Source organism: Falco cherrug, chromosome 2 (genome assembly GCF_023634085.1).
Source record: "Falco cherrug isolate bFalChe1 chromosome 2, bFalChe1.pri, whole genome shotgun sequence".
Classification (NCBI taxonomy): Eukaryota; Metazoa; Chordata; class Aves; order Falconiformes; family Falconidae; genus Falco; species Falco cherrug.
This window is the reverse complement of record NC_073698.1, coordinates 83,827,337-83,839,588: the sequence shown is the minus strand read 5'-3', so window position 1 is coordinate 83,839,588 and position 12,252 is coordinate 83,827,337. Positions and strand designations below refer to the sequence as shown.

Here is a 12,252-nt window from a genome sequence, read left to right as displayed (position 1 = left end):
TGTTTCTTTCAGACAAGAGTCTGAGGCAAAATCCAAAAATAGCAGCTCAGATCTGCAAAGCCCCAGAGCAGTAAATGCTTAATCTGCTTCACTATAAACGTGTGTAGTCCCATTAAAGTTAATGGCAATGTGTTTTTATGTCAGTGAGACTACACACGTGCTTGAAGTTAATCGGTGCTTAAGGTCTTTGTTCAACAGGAAACACAGTAGCCAGTCTCTGCAGAAGCCTTTGGGTCCTAAACCTGTAAGAAATTCCATATAAGGTACTCCTCAACATGCATCTATATATATATATATATAAAAAGCCCCACAGTCTTTAAATCAGTGCATGTTGGAAATTAATACAAGGTCAACCAGCTCAGCTGCTGCTTTCAGAGGGAAATATGGTTGGAAATATTTTTAGACAATGTCCCATAGGAATCAAGTCCTAAGTTTTCACCCCTGCCAAAATCCGATGTGATTAACAACCTGTCTTTTATGGGCATGCTGTATATGAACAGGTGGTAACAGGCTTTATCTCATTTCTACTGCCCGAAGTACTATGATTTACTTTAATAGAGCAATTATTTGTTTTAAGTCACCACAAAATCAAATCTTAAAAGGAACAGACTGCTCAGCAGTTGAATTGTTTATGCAGATCAGGTAAACTGGGGTATTTGCTTCAGCTTGGTAAATGCCCACTGCCTTTTTGGTCACTGATAAAACTAGAAGGAAAAATCAGACCACATACCTTTTTTCTCCCGATGCCTTCAGTTTTTTGGTCATGAGTGTTCTCCGAAGAACTGTTCACAGTGTGATTGTCAGTGCTTTCTTTCTCTACAATAACATAAATGTTTACATAACTTCCTTCTGATTTTTGCAAATTAAGAGCAGAAAAAACTGTTCTTCAATTATTTTTGAAGTAAAAGTCACTAAAAATGTGGATCTTAAAGAAAAACAAAAGTAGTGGGGATATTCAGTTCAACTTGATGTCCAGCCTGACAAAGCTATTTTTATTTTTTAATCTCTCTCTATAATGCCCTTACATTATCCAGATGCTCAATTTTCAAGAACAGAATGCTTACGGCAGTGACATTATATAAAATGTTTTGACTTGACACTCATAGTTTCCTCTTGCTGACAGAAGACAATGCCTTGCACAATGATTTTGAATATATATTCTAATTTGGAAAAGCTGACTTTTAGGGCAGGAGTTATGGTTCACCATGAATTTTATTCCATAGAAACAATTCTGGGAAAGGAAAAACTTTCCATCTGAGTTGATGCTTCTGTGTTTAAATTTTCCTATACTCCTTGTATGAATGATATAAATTTAGAACTTAGTATCAAAACTTCCAGATCACTGGATGATGGAAAAATATTTAAGCATCTATTCTGGACAAACTATTTCCATTATAATATTGAAAATAAATGTCATAGCTTCTTCATTATTGAGGCAGTGGTCTTTTTTTATATTACGTTTGTTATTTACTTTCAAAAGAACAATTATAGATTATTCCAGAATTTCTAAAATAAGTATTTTTGACTTGTCTTGCATATAGGGCACCCAACTTCACGCTCCCCAGCTTTTCTAAAGGAATATGCATTTAAAAGATGACAGTTCACTCAAACTGCCATGAAAACTACAAGGGACTAGATCTAGAGTTACATCTTCAGCATCCCTGAACAGTATTCAGTAATTACCGTATTTCACCTAAAATAATCTTTTTGTGAACCTAATGAGGAAATGTCAATTGACAGAGATGAGACAGACTTTTGACAAGCATCTCTGTTGAAGTGAAGAAATATGGCATCTAAAGAAGTTCCTTGAGAGATAATACAATTACCATTACTTTGCCACCACACAATGAGAACTGCTTTTACCAAGTAAGATATAGTCCTGCTAAAAGAAAGTCCTTTGTGTGGACTTCCTCCAGTACCCAACTAGGAAAAGAATTTTTTTGCTTTCAAGTAAAGATTTTTGCCTCTCAAATTTCATCCCCTCTCAAGAACTGCTTTATCAACTACTGGCAATAATTGTATTGTTCAGTATTTTTATAATAGAGATTGTTTAGAAGTTTCATCTTTTGGAATGTTTTATTTGTTTTTAGAATATCCGCAATGGTCCAGAGTTCTTAGGTATTGTATTCTTACCCTGTTGAACGATGGTCTCTTTCTGAGTAGTCTCTTCTGTCTATAGAGACAAAACAATGAAATCTCCGTCAAACTTGTTAAAAATCTAAATGTTTAACTATTAACACATAAATACATGTTCCTTCCTCTACCAAAACCACCCCAAACAACAACTTTGCATTTACAAGATAGCTACATATATATTCAAACTAATGTTAGTTATAGAACCAAATTATTTCAGAGACCAGTAACTTAATAGCATAAAAGCTTTTACCTCTACACTTTCCACTGCACTATTACTGCTTTTCTCTCCATCAGGTGTTTCACTATGTTTCTCTTCTTTGCATTTTTCCTCTATTTCCTCCTCTTTCTCTGTGCCTCCTCCTCCTGCTTCTTCTCCTTCTGCTTCTTCTTTTTCTTCTGCTTCTTCTTCCTCCTCCTCCTCCTCATCTGTCTCTTCATCTCCAGAAAAGTTTTGTTCCTTTGACAAAATGGCCAAAACATCATTTTGAAACTCATGCTGCACGATTATATCATGGTCCTCATCCCACATCATAATCTAACTAAGAAAAGAAAATTCAATATAAAATGTTGCAAGGAGTAGACAGACTAAGGACAAAAACAGGAGACCTCACTCAAGGTTTGCTAACAGATTTTTTGTTTAACAGATTTTAAAAAAACCAAACAGACTTCCAGTGAACATTAGGAGTGCAGCTAACTTGTTTCCTTTCCTCCCTTCCCTTTGGATTTCATTCCTCTCCCCCTCTCCCTCCTTTTCATTATAACTGCTATTGTTATTATTATTATTGTTCTTGCATTTTAATTTTATTTCAATTATTAAATCGTCTTTATCTCAACCCTTGAGTTTTAATTCCTTTCCGATTCTCCTCCCCATCCCTCTGGCAGAGGGGGGCAGTGAGCGAGCGGCTGCGTGGGGCTTGGTTGCCGGCCGGGGTTAAACCATGGCAAAGGCATTCAACCCCACCATTTCACACTGGAGGAAATTTAAGATTAGTAAGGCACGTATGTATGTAACAGGCATCTACAAAACACAGCAAGAGTGTGAAGACAGCTAAATGTAAAAGAGTTTAGTCCAGTTTTGAACTACTGTTTATCCCACTCTACAAGCACATGTAAGTATCTCTGGCTCTGCTGATACAGAGGTACTGGTCAAGCAGTTAACCACAAAAATACCTATGTTCCATATAGTGTGGGCAAAAAAGGTAGTCACGATTTGAGTTCTGAGAGTGGAACTTCTAATTACATAGTAAAGATTGATGACACATTCACATGAAAGTCAGTCCCAAAGTCAAACTGACAGGAAAAAAAGCCTCTCCTTTCAATCCTCACCTTTTCAGTTACATAATGCAATCTCAGAATTGACCTTATTTCTAGCTTCACCTCTAAGTACAAATGATCTCCAGCTTTCTATCCACTGACAACTGTTTTCGTCTAAATATTCAAAACATCATTTAAGAGATGCAAAGCTTATTTTCTTTCAAAACCATTCCTCCTGCACAGATAATAAGGTCTCTAATGAGGAACAGCACTCTAATTCTCATTCAGCTGGCAACTAAATCTACTGAAAGGAAACAGAAAACCAGAACTTGCTGTTTATAAATACTTCCTAGAAGCACAGTCTAGTGCTAAATTAGAAAAGATAGGAAGAACACCGTTTTTTTCATAAATTTGGTGAAAATCTCATTAGAACTAAATGCTGCAAATGTCTAGGAAAGTTGTCATAGAATAACATTTAAGAAAGACCTTTTTTATGCTTCTTCATGAACCCAGCATTGATCAGTGGGACTTAGAATAGCTTTATTCTAAGAATAAAACAACATCTTAACAAAGTACAAAATAACTGCCAGCATTCTAGAATTTGCTGATCATGTGGTGAGAAGAATCAGGTGGATACGTATTTAGCATACTTGAATAAAACAGCAGAGCACAATCAGTATGGTATCATCCACATCAACTTAGTTACAGCATTTCAGAAACTGTACAACAAGATCCTACAATAGCCTTATAGAACTTACAAGACTTATGTATAACTCCTATGCCGACAAAAATCACTGCTCTTTTGCAGCCGCATAATGGCTGAACTTCCACTGTATGGCTGCTCAGGTTCTGCTCACAGTGAACTTGCGTATCAGGTTTGGATTCTATCATAAAGACTATGTTTCCTATTAGCCACCTCAATGAAGACATCTAAATGCAGGAGTCTACAAAGGAGATCAAATATAAGCTGCCATTGTAGTTACTGGAGATCTTTCGTGGAATTTATTTGACAAGCATCACTCAGACACCCTAGGAATCTGAGACATCCTTACACGGGGCTTACGGAGACCTGCATTATTCTGTACCCCAACTCACAGCCATGCAGGATACCCCCCAACACCTAAAATCACATTAGGTATGTTTGTTTAGGCAACTGAGCTATGGTCCTCATCAACAAAATTGATGGAACTGTGACACTTATTTCACTCCAAAGACACCTATTGTTGTTAAACTGAACAACTTTCCAGACTGACCACATTTCTATTTACTGTATTTGCGGTTTGCCACAGGTTTCTCTGGCTGCCACCTTATCTGTTCAACTTTTAAAACAACTTGTTCTAACTCTGACAGCCCAGTTTTATTACTGCCACTTCTGCTTGTCCATTTATAGGCATGTTTGGGAGAGTTTTTACCGATAGTATTGAAGGAGAGATGAGAATATCATATAACAGATACTCTTTACTTTAAAAGATGAGTCATCTGGCCACTAAAGAATAAGTCTCTGAATAATTTTAGGCTACTAATAAAAGCATATATATATATATGTATATGTATATAAGTATACATGTATTATACATATATGTACATATTATGTTATAGGTATATATTATATGTATGTATTGTCTCTGCATTACTCTCTTTCATAATACTTCAGGAGGTTTATGCTGTAAGACCTCTATAGTTTCACCTCTAAAGCTCAGATACAGAGAAGCTGGCTTGGCCAAGGTCTCACACACAGAAAGTCAAAAGTTGTAAAGAATATACAAGTAAAGTACTTGAAACTGTTTTCATTTAAGCCTCAGGTTCCAGTTTCTTCAAGGACAAAAAAAGTGGTTGGTACTATGAAACAATCTTAAACATTTTGTACCTCTAGTATGTTAAATCAGTACAGCCGAACATGAATCTTCAAAGTCTGGTAGACTTAACAGATTTTGTACAACTGCTTTACTTGCTTAATTTTTTGCATGCATTTACACTGGTTTCCCTGCAAACCTAGACCTTCAAATGAAGACATTCTTAAGGATAAAATTGCTTTATCCATGCGTTAGAGGATGAATGACCTCACTCCCTTACTGTTTTGGCAAATGTATTGCCTCAGTGGGTATAACTGTCTTCTGCTACAATGGCTGCAGCTAGCTTTCTTTGGGCAGGTTAATACATAATACAGACATTTCATTTATGAATGCTCTATGAAAATGGTCTTATGTCTACAGGACAGAGGGGGGGAAATTTCACTCTGTTCCATGCCGTATCCCACCTGGTATCATCCTCTAGCTGAAAGACAGTCTCACTGAAGACTGGAGACACATGTCTCATGGTAGACCTTGCTCAAAGGACAGCTGCAAACTAGGTTTCTCGATATTGTAGTAACTATTTCACTGGGGATCCCTCTTGCATACTTTGTGGAAACTGAGCTCTGGCAGACAGGCTGTTCATAGTTAGCATTTCAGAAGGGGAGTTTTATGGTATCTTTCCAGGCCTCCTCAAGAAGTCAAAATATTTTATGTCTGCCACCACCATTTTATGTTTCTAGGGAAGAAAGTCTCAAAACCACTGACGAGAAATTTAGTTGCAGATTTTAAAAAAATCTGGTGAAAACTCAGTGATGAAGAGGAATCTGTAATTACTAGGTGTACTCCTCAGAAACAGAGAGTTCTGGGAAGCTGTGGTTTACAGAAAAGATATTTCTGTTTCTAGTTGCCCTGGAAACTGTTGAATATCCACAGAGAAGATTATTAAAGAGACCTGAGAATGAGGTAGTTAGCTACATGCTTCTTCCTTGGCGTTGTTCTGCCAAGCAGCTATAAACCAGCAATTGCTTAGCAGAGTTTTTAATCATTTAAGGAACAGATTTCTCCCATTACCTGTCCAACCCATTACCTTTAAATGCCCCAAAGCATGCCATGACTCTCTTACATGCCTATACGACAACTGAATGGAATACATACCTAGTAGGAGTTGCACTACGAAGTAGAAGACTCTTAGTAGATGGGTATCAGGCCTAAGGAGGTTGGTCAATGGGCATAATGCTGTCATATGGGACTGAACAATGCTCCCCTTGTACAGCATCAGTAAAAACAACTACAAAATACATTTCTACAGACCATCCGTCTTTTTTGATGCAGGACTGAAAAGGAATATGTAGAGGAATCACATCCTCCACTAGCTATCACTTTGCTCTCCAAAATACTAGTGCACATCAGCATCACCCCTGAATTGTCCACGCTGGGAAAATACACTGTGTTAACATTGTACTAAAACAGCATTTAAAGTAACAATATTAACCATGACTTTACATGCAGATGAGAGAAAAATAAAAATCGCTCTGTCTACCCTTCGTGGGCTGGAGATGTATGGGGATGGGCAGGCACGTCACATTTTGCCGATACCAGTCTTGTCATGATGTCAAGTTATCAGATATGAAATGACTGGAAATACTGCCTGACGAAACTCTTAGTAAGGCTAAGAAACATACCTTGTAGTTTCCTACTTAGCAGTTACAGTGAAAGCTTAACACCTTACAGTCCACATAGTGCTAGCCATTTGTGGTCAGGAATTTGAACTGGGCTTTCATTTTGTAGCTATTAATATAGAGAAGCTATTAGCTCAGCTACTCTAAACCTTAGAGAATTATCTTTCATTTTAATGATTACTAAAGAAAGAGCTGTCCAGTTTGATGACTGACAAAATTCAAAGACGTAAGTACTCAAATGAGAGATTTAACAGCTTATTCTTTTAATTACAAGCAGTAAGGCAGTCCACAAGCCAAACTAGGCTTTCCTTATATATTGTCATGTAGTCAAACAGAAGAGCTCAGCTGAATAAACTTAAAAGAATTTTCAGTAAAAAGCTGAGCCTGTTGCCATAACTTGTCTAAAAGTTAACACCTAGACTTCCACTAGGTTACACTAGCTTCCTAATTGTACAATTCTACGTCAAGAGCACTTGACATGGATTACCTGATACAACAGTCCCTTAATGCTTCTGTCATGCGTGTATCTTGGAATACTAATGCAATGCTGAACTTAGAATTTCAGGCACGCTGTGCAGACAGTGAAACAATTGGAAATAATTTTTATGTCAGGCGTGAGTTTCCATTGCTACATGTCAAGCAGACACTGAACTTTAAATTAGAGTTACGTCACCTTCTAAATATGACAGAAGAAAATGTTTCAAAGTAGCAGATGCCCACATAGTGATACACTGATTACCCTGATAATGTGATGACTAATTACCACACTAATACTTGTGATACTTCAATTGCATCCTCCAACAGGATGGTGTCACCCTGAGAAAAATGGAATAAAATAGTGAATATATAGCTGTAAATAACGTTGTTAGAAACTGACTGAGCAGACTCATTTTTCATGTTGTTCTCCTGTCTTTTTCTGCCAATACTTTGCTACACAATATATTTTATTTACTAAAAGTCCAATACAAGGACCTACAAGTTTCCACAGATCTGTGCACTTTTGCCACAGACTGACAGTACACATACCTTGCATTAGGAGAGTTAATCTGATTACATTTATTATTCAGGACTTCAGGTGTCATTCTGCAATTGTACACTGACAATTATTACAAAGTAGTAGACATGCCTTTTTTTGATGGCATTATGTTAAAGGTTATTTCAGTTGGCTTTCGTGTCATTATTCTGTGGCTTGCCAGCTTGCTGCTGTCAGTGTACATGGAGAAAGATTACTCTGCATTCTTGTTTGAGTAAAAATAACTAATTAACAATGTATACAATTTTAATGTAAATCTACATTCTAAAAAAGACAGTATTTGTACTTTCAGGTTTGTTTTAGGGTTTGACTATTCACTACAAAACCAATATAAATAGTTATTGAAAGGATTCTCCTTTCCCAGCAATTCAGAACAAATTTTTATTACTTATTCCCCAAGATAAATCAGCATCTGAAATAGCTCAGACGTACTACAGCTTTCATATACAAAACTGCTATCTTCTCAAAAATGTTGGCTTTCTTTGGAGAACAAATAAATTTAATACCAATTTCCAGGGTGAAAAGGAAAGAAAACATCTCTATAGAACTATAAAGGATTTTTAAGGTGTTTTGTGAAGAATCATAAAACAAGCTGGAGACTGTTTACATCACGTATAATCTCTTATGAGCTATTTTACATAGTAATATAAATACCTTTTAATATTCAGTCACTTGGAAATAGCATACCAAAATAACTCCTGGGTACTTAAGCAAAACATATGAAATATAATAAGCAAATCCAAATGAGAATTTGTTGATGTTACCTCAAAAACTTAGCAAGTCTCTGGAAGATACTATGCTGCATAAAATGACTTCTTCATGCTAACAGACACAGAGAAAAACTAGCTTGGGAATATTAGTGCACACTTGGATGCAGTTTGTGCACTTTTTCCAAATTCTTAGAAAAAAAGTTTTAGTGTCTGGAGTTTGTCATGCAGCTCCCACATATTTGCAAGTGAATGAGGACAGTCACTACTTCCCGCTTTTACTGTGCCACAAAGCTTTGAGTACTACATACCTCTCCAAAACCCTGTGCTTTTCATTGAAATCCTGCCTTAATCATGCTGATTATTATTCAGTGCTCAGATAAAAATACCGTCAAAGGCAAATTTTCATCAATAACATCACAGCATGCAGGAAGGTTCTTCAAGATTCTTTGGTCTCTGTACGTTCCTGAACAGGATGCCACACAAGGCACTGCTAAAATCTCCACACCCTGCAAGAGTGGGTCTCTCAGGGAAGATCCCCCATTTCAAAATGCTTTGACGGTACAACTGTCAATAATCTTTGAATGCATTCTCATCTTTTACAGGTTGATTTTTCAAGGCACACCCAACTTACTGACACAACTCTCCAGCTATTTGAAGGCTGGCTTTAAAGCACAGCTCAACTTCTTTCTGTACTCTTGATACAGGACACATTCAGGTTTCCTTTGTTCTCTTCCTCAATGAAGTGCCTAGTAAAAGAGATTAAATTTTGCAGCAGTTGTGCTGCTGTGTTTCTAATTACGAGAGTTGTTTTGTGCCTTGGCTAGAATGAAAGTAAGTATTTTAAACTTCCTGTAAGAATACCAGCCTCTGCCAGGGTGGCCCACAATTCCAAACTCTTATTAGACTGGTCATTATTGTTGACTTTCCAGTTGAAAAGCACAGCCCGGGCTCTTGTATTATCACTGGTATACAGGGAGTGGGAAATATTACTCTTCAATACTGCTGTAATCTATATCCTTACAGGTATAGGTGCATATAAAGGCTTTGCTTAATATAAAATTCTGCTTAGAGCTACCTTTTGTTTAGCACTCTCTCAGGCTCTCAGTATGAAACCACAAATACTTTACATTTCACAGAAACCACGAATGCAACTCTGTGTGAAAGGTGGGGTACGCATGACAAATTATAAATCTCTAAACCCGTAACACTGAACCTGGGACATTCCAGCAGACTGCCCTGCAACCTACCTCAAACAGAAAAAAGGTCATGTCTGATTTTCAGTGCTGGGACTTATATGAAAGCCAGAATGGTAAATATCTTTACATTTGACATTTCAGGGCCCTGATAATAAATATTTTCATAACTAAGTATAGGGTTTTGAGATAATTATATTAATATTTGTTTAAATTATTATAGCATGAGATTGTCAAGCAAATAAGCAATGGGCATTATCACAAATCCTTAAAAAGGACAGCAATTAAGTGTACTTGCTTTTTCTTTTGGCAATAGATAAAGCCTCTGTAGCTCTCAGCAGTGCAATTTTCAAATGCCAAATCTATCTCTCCAAAATCTTTTCAATATGCAAAAGTTAACCTCTCCTCTCTACATTAAAGCATGAAAAAGTGTATAAAAATACTACAACTTAGTGAGTGACTTCAGATCACGAACATGCTCAGAACTTCACAGAGGACACAACTATAGCTTTGCCATTTGTACAAGCAAAATATTTGCTCAGTTGCTCACAGAATGCCACAGTACTAAACACTGTTGTTTATTTGAATTGCACATTTAGAAATGAGTTGAGGATTTTCCCTTTTACATTTACTTTGCCCTTTTTTGCCTTTTTACAGATCTGACAACGTTCTTCTGTTCAAAGATCCTGTTATTTCTGAGCTTGCTTCTGCTCCCCAAATACTCATTATAAAATTAAAGACAATACACAGAAGTTCAGGTGAGTTCACAGTTCATAAATTCAGCCTATATGCACCAAGAAAAAACTCAGATTGCATTAAAAAAGATGCTCTGTCTTTAATCACTCTCATTTGTTTTAGAGTATTTAACAATACTTTTGTTAAAGGACTAGATTCACACCAAAAATTCAATCAGTAAAAATCAAAGTCTGTTTGCTATTCTGAGAGGTAAGATCTAGAATGTAGTGTCGTCTTTGGAGAAAGTAAGCTAAAATTTATCTGAAGAGATGGGTACAGCTAATAAAAGCTAGTGAAAAAAAAACAATAAGCAATGGAAACTAAATTCCTTTTCTGCACGATTCCTAAAGGCCCATTTTAAAGAATAACCATGTACATACCCAGATAAGACACTTTCTCGTTATTCAGCATCAATTATGCAAAGGGAACTATTATTTGAATACATACATTCATATATTTCAGATAAAATGGGAAAATTTACCTTCTGCAATTTTGCAGGCGTAAGAGAAGACTTATGCTAGAACACATACCAGAGTAATCTAGAGCACCCTCATCTCTAGCAGGAGCTGTGTGGCAAGAGCAGACTTGCACCCTGCCCCCTGAAAATGGAATACGTGCATGTAATACGTGCCTGCTATAAAAGGCAGTATATGCATATGTAATTCCGTGAGCATGTATGTGAAAGCGTGCAGGGGGATTAAAACTTCTGAGATTAGAGGCAGAAGGGTGCTTAAAAATTTGAGGGTACTTATTAACATTTATAGTTGTCTGGTGTTGTTACCTGCTGTATTACCACTCTTGATCTTGAATGTGTAGCTGGTTGATTGCTGGTTAACTGTTATTAATAAATCAATACATCACTTCAAGCTTAACTTGATTTAAACCACACAGCTGAACAGTTTTTCCATGTGACAATCATGAGGGAATTAATCATGAAGAGGAAATACATGCTCTTTTTTCTAATACAAGAATAAGAGACATCAAGTAAAGGTACCAGGAGACAGATTCAAGACAAATAAAGGAGCTATTTCTTAAAAAAAATGTGTACAGATCTAATAATTGTTTGCCAAAACATGTACTGGATGCTAAACGGGTTAAAAATTGATTGAAAGAAATCAATGGAAGAAAAATGGCTATTAGGTGTAATAGGTGTATCTTCTGAACCACCAATTATTGAATACACTGAATATATTTGGTATACCGACTGATTACACAGTCAGTATACACATAACACACAGTTACATAACACTCTGTATGTGCTCTACTCTTGTATTTTTTTGCCAGGCATTCACTAGTAGCCACTGGTAGAAAAAAGACCGGACTAGACCTTTGGTCTGAGCAATTGCCTGTTGTATTCTCTCTCTATTGCAGGGTTTTTCTGTGCTAAAAACTAGTTCAGGACTACTTCTGCCATGTTGCTTTAAGTACCGCGCATAAATCTTTTTGTATCCCATAATAAATACCAAGGACATACTGAATTTCCACAAAACCACAGGTACCAAACTTATAAACCAGTATGAGTCAAACTAAATAAAATTCCACTCGTTACGCTAATGGAGTTCCAAAGTCCCACCAAAGCCCAGAAATGTTGGCACAGTGTGCAATTTATGTAACGATTCTGTGGAAAACCCTTTTAAGTGCTGGAGTAATGCTCTGCTTTTCCCCCACCACAGGAATGATCCACAAAACAATACAAAATCAGTTCTCAATTCAATGAAT

At 36.6% G+C, this 12,252-nt stretch overlaps 1 protein-coding gene across 1 annotated transcript in view; it reads right to left on the bottom strand.

Moving 5' to 3' along the window:
* RPGR (retinitis pigmentosa GTPase regulator) overlaps positions 1-12,252 on the bottom strand; it is a 60,682-nt gene that overhangs the window by 2,568 nt on the left and 45,862 nt on the right. The window contains exons 15-17 of the mRNA XM_055702060.1: positions 2,387-2,562; positions 2,134-2,173; positions 731-816 (exon numbers count right to left, since the gene is read on the bottom strand). Of these exons, the coding sequence (XP_055558035.1) occupies positions 731-816; positions 2,134-2,173; positions 2,387-2,562 (302 nt within the window). The remainder of the gene's footprint in view (positions 1-730; positions 817-2,133; positions 2,174-2,386; positions 2,563-12,252) is intronic.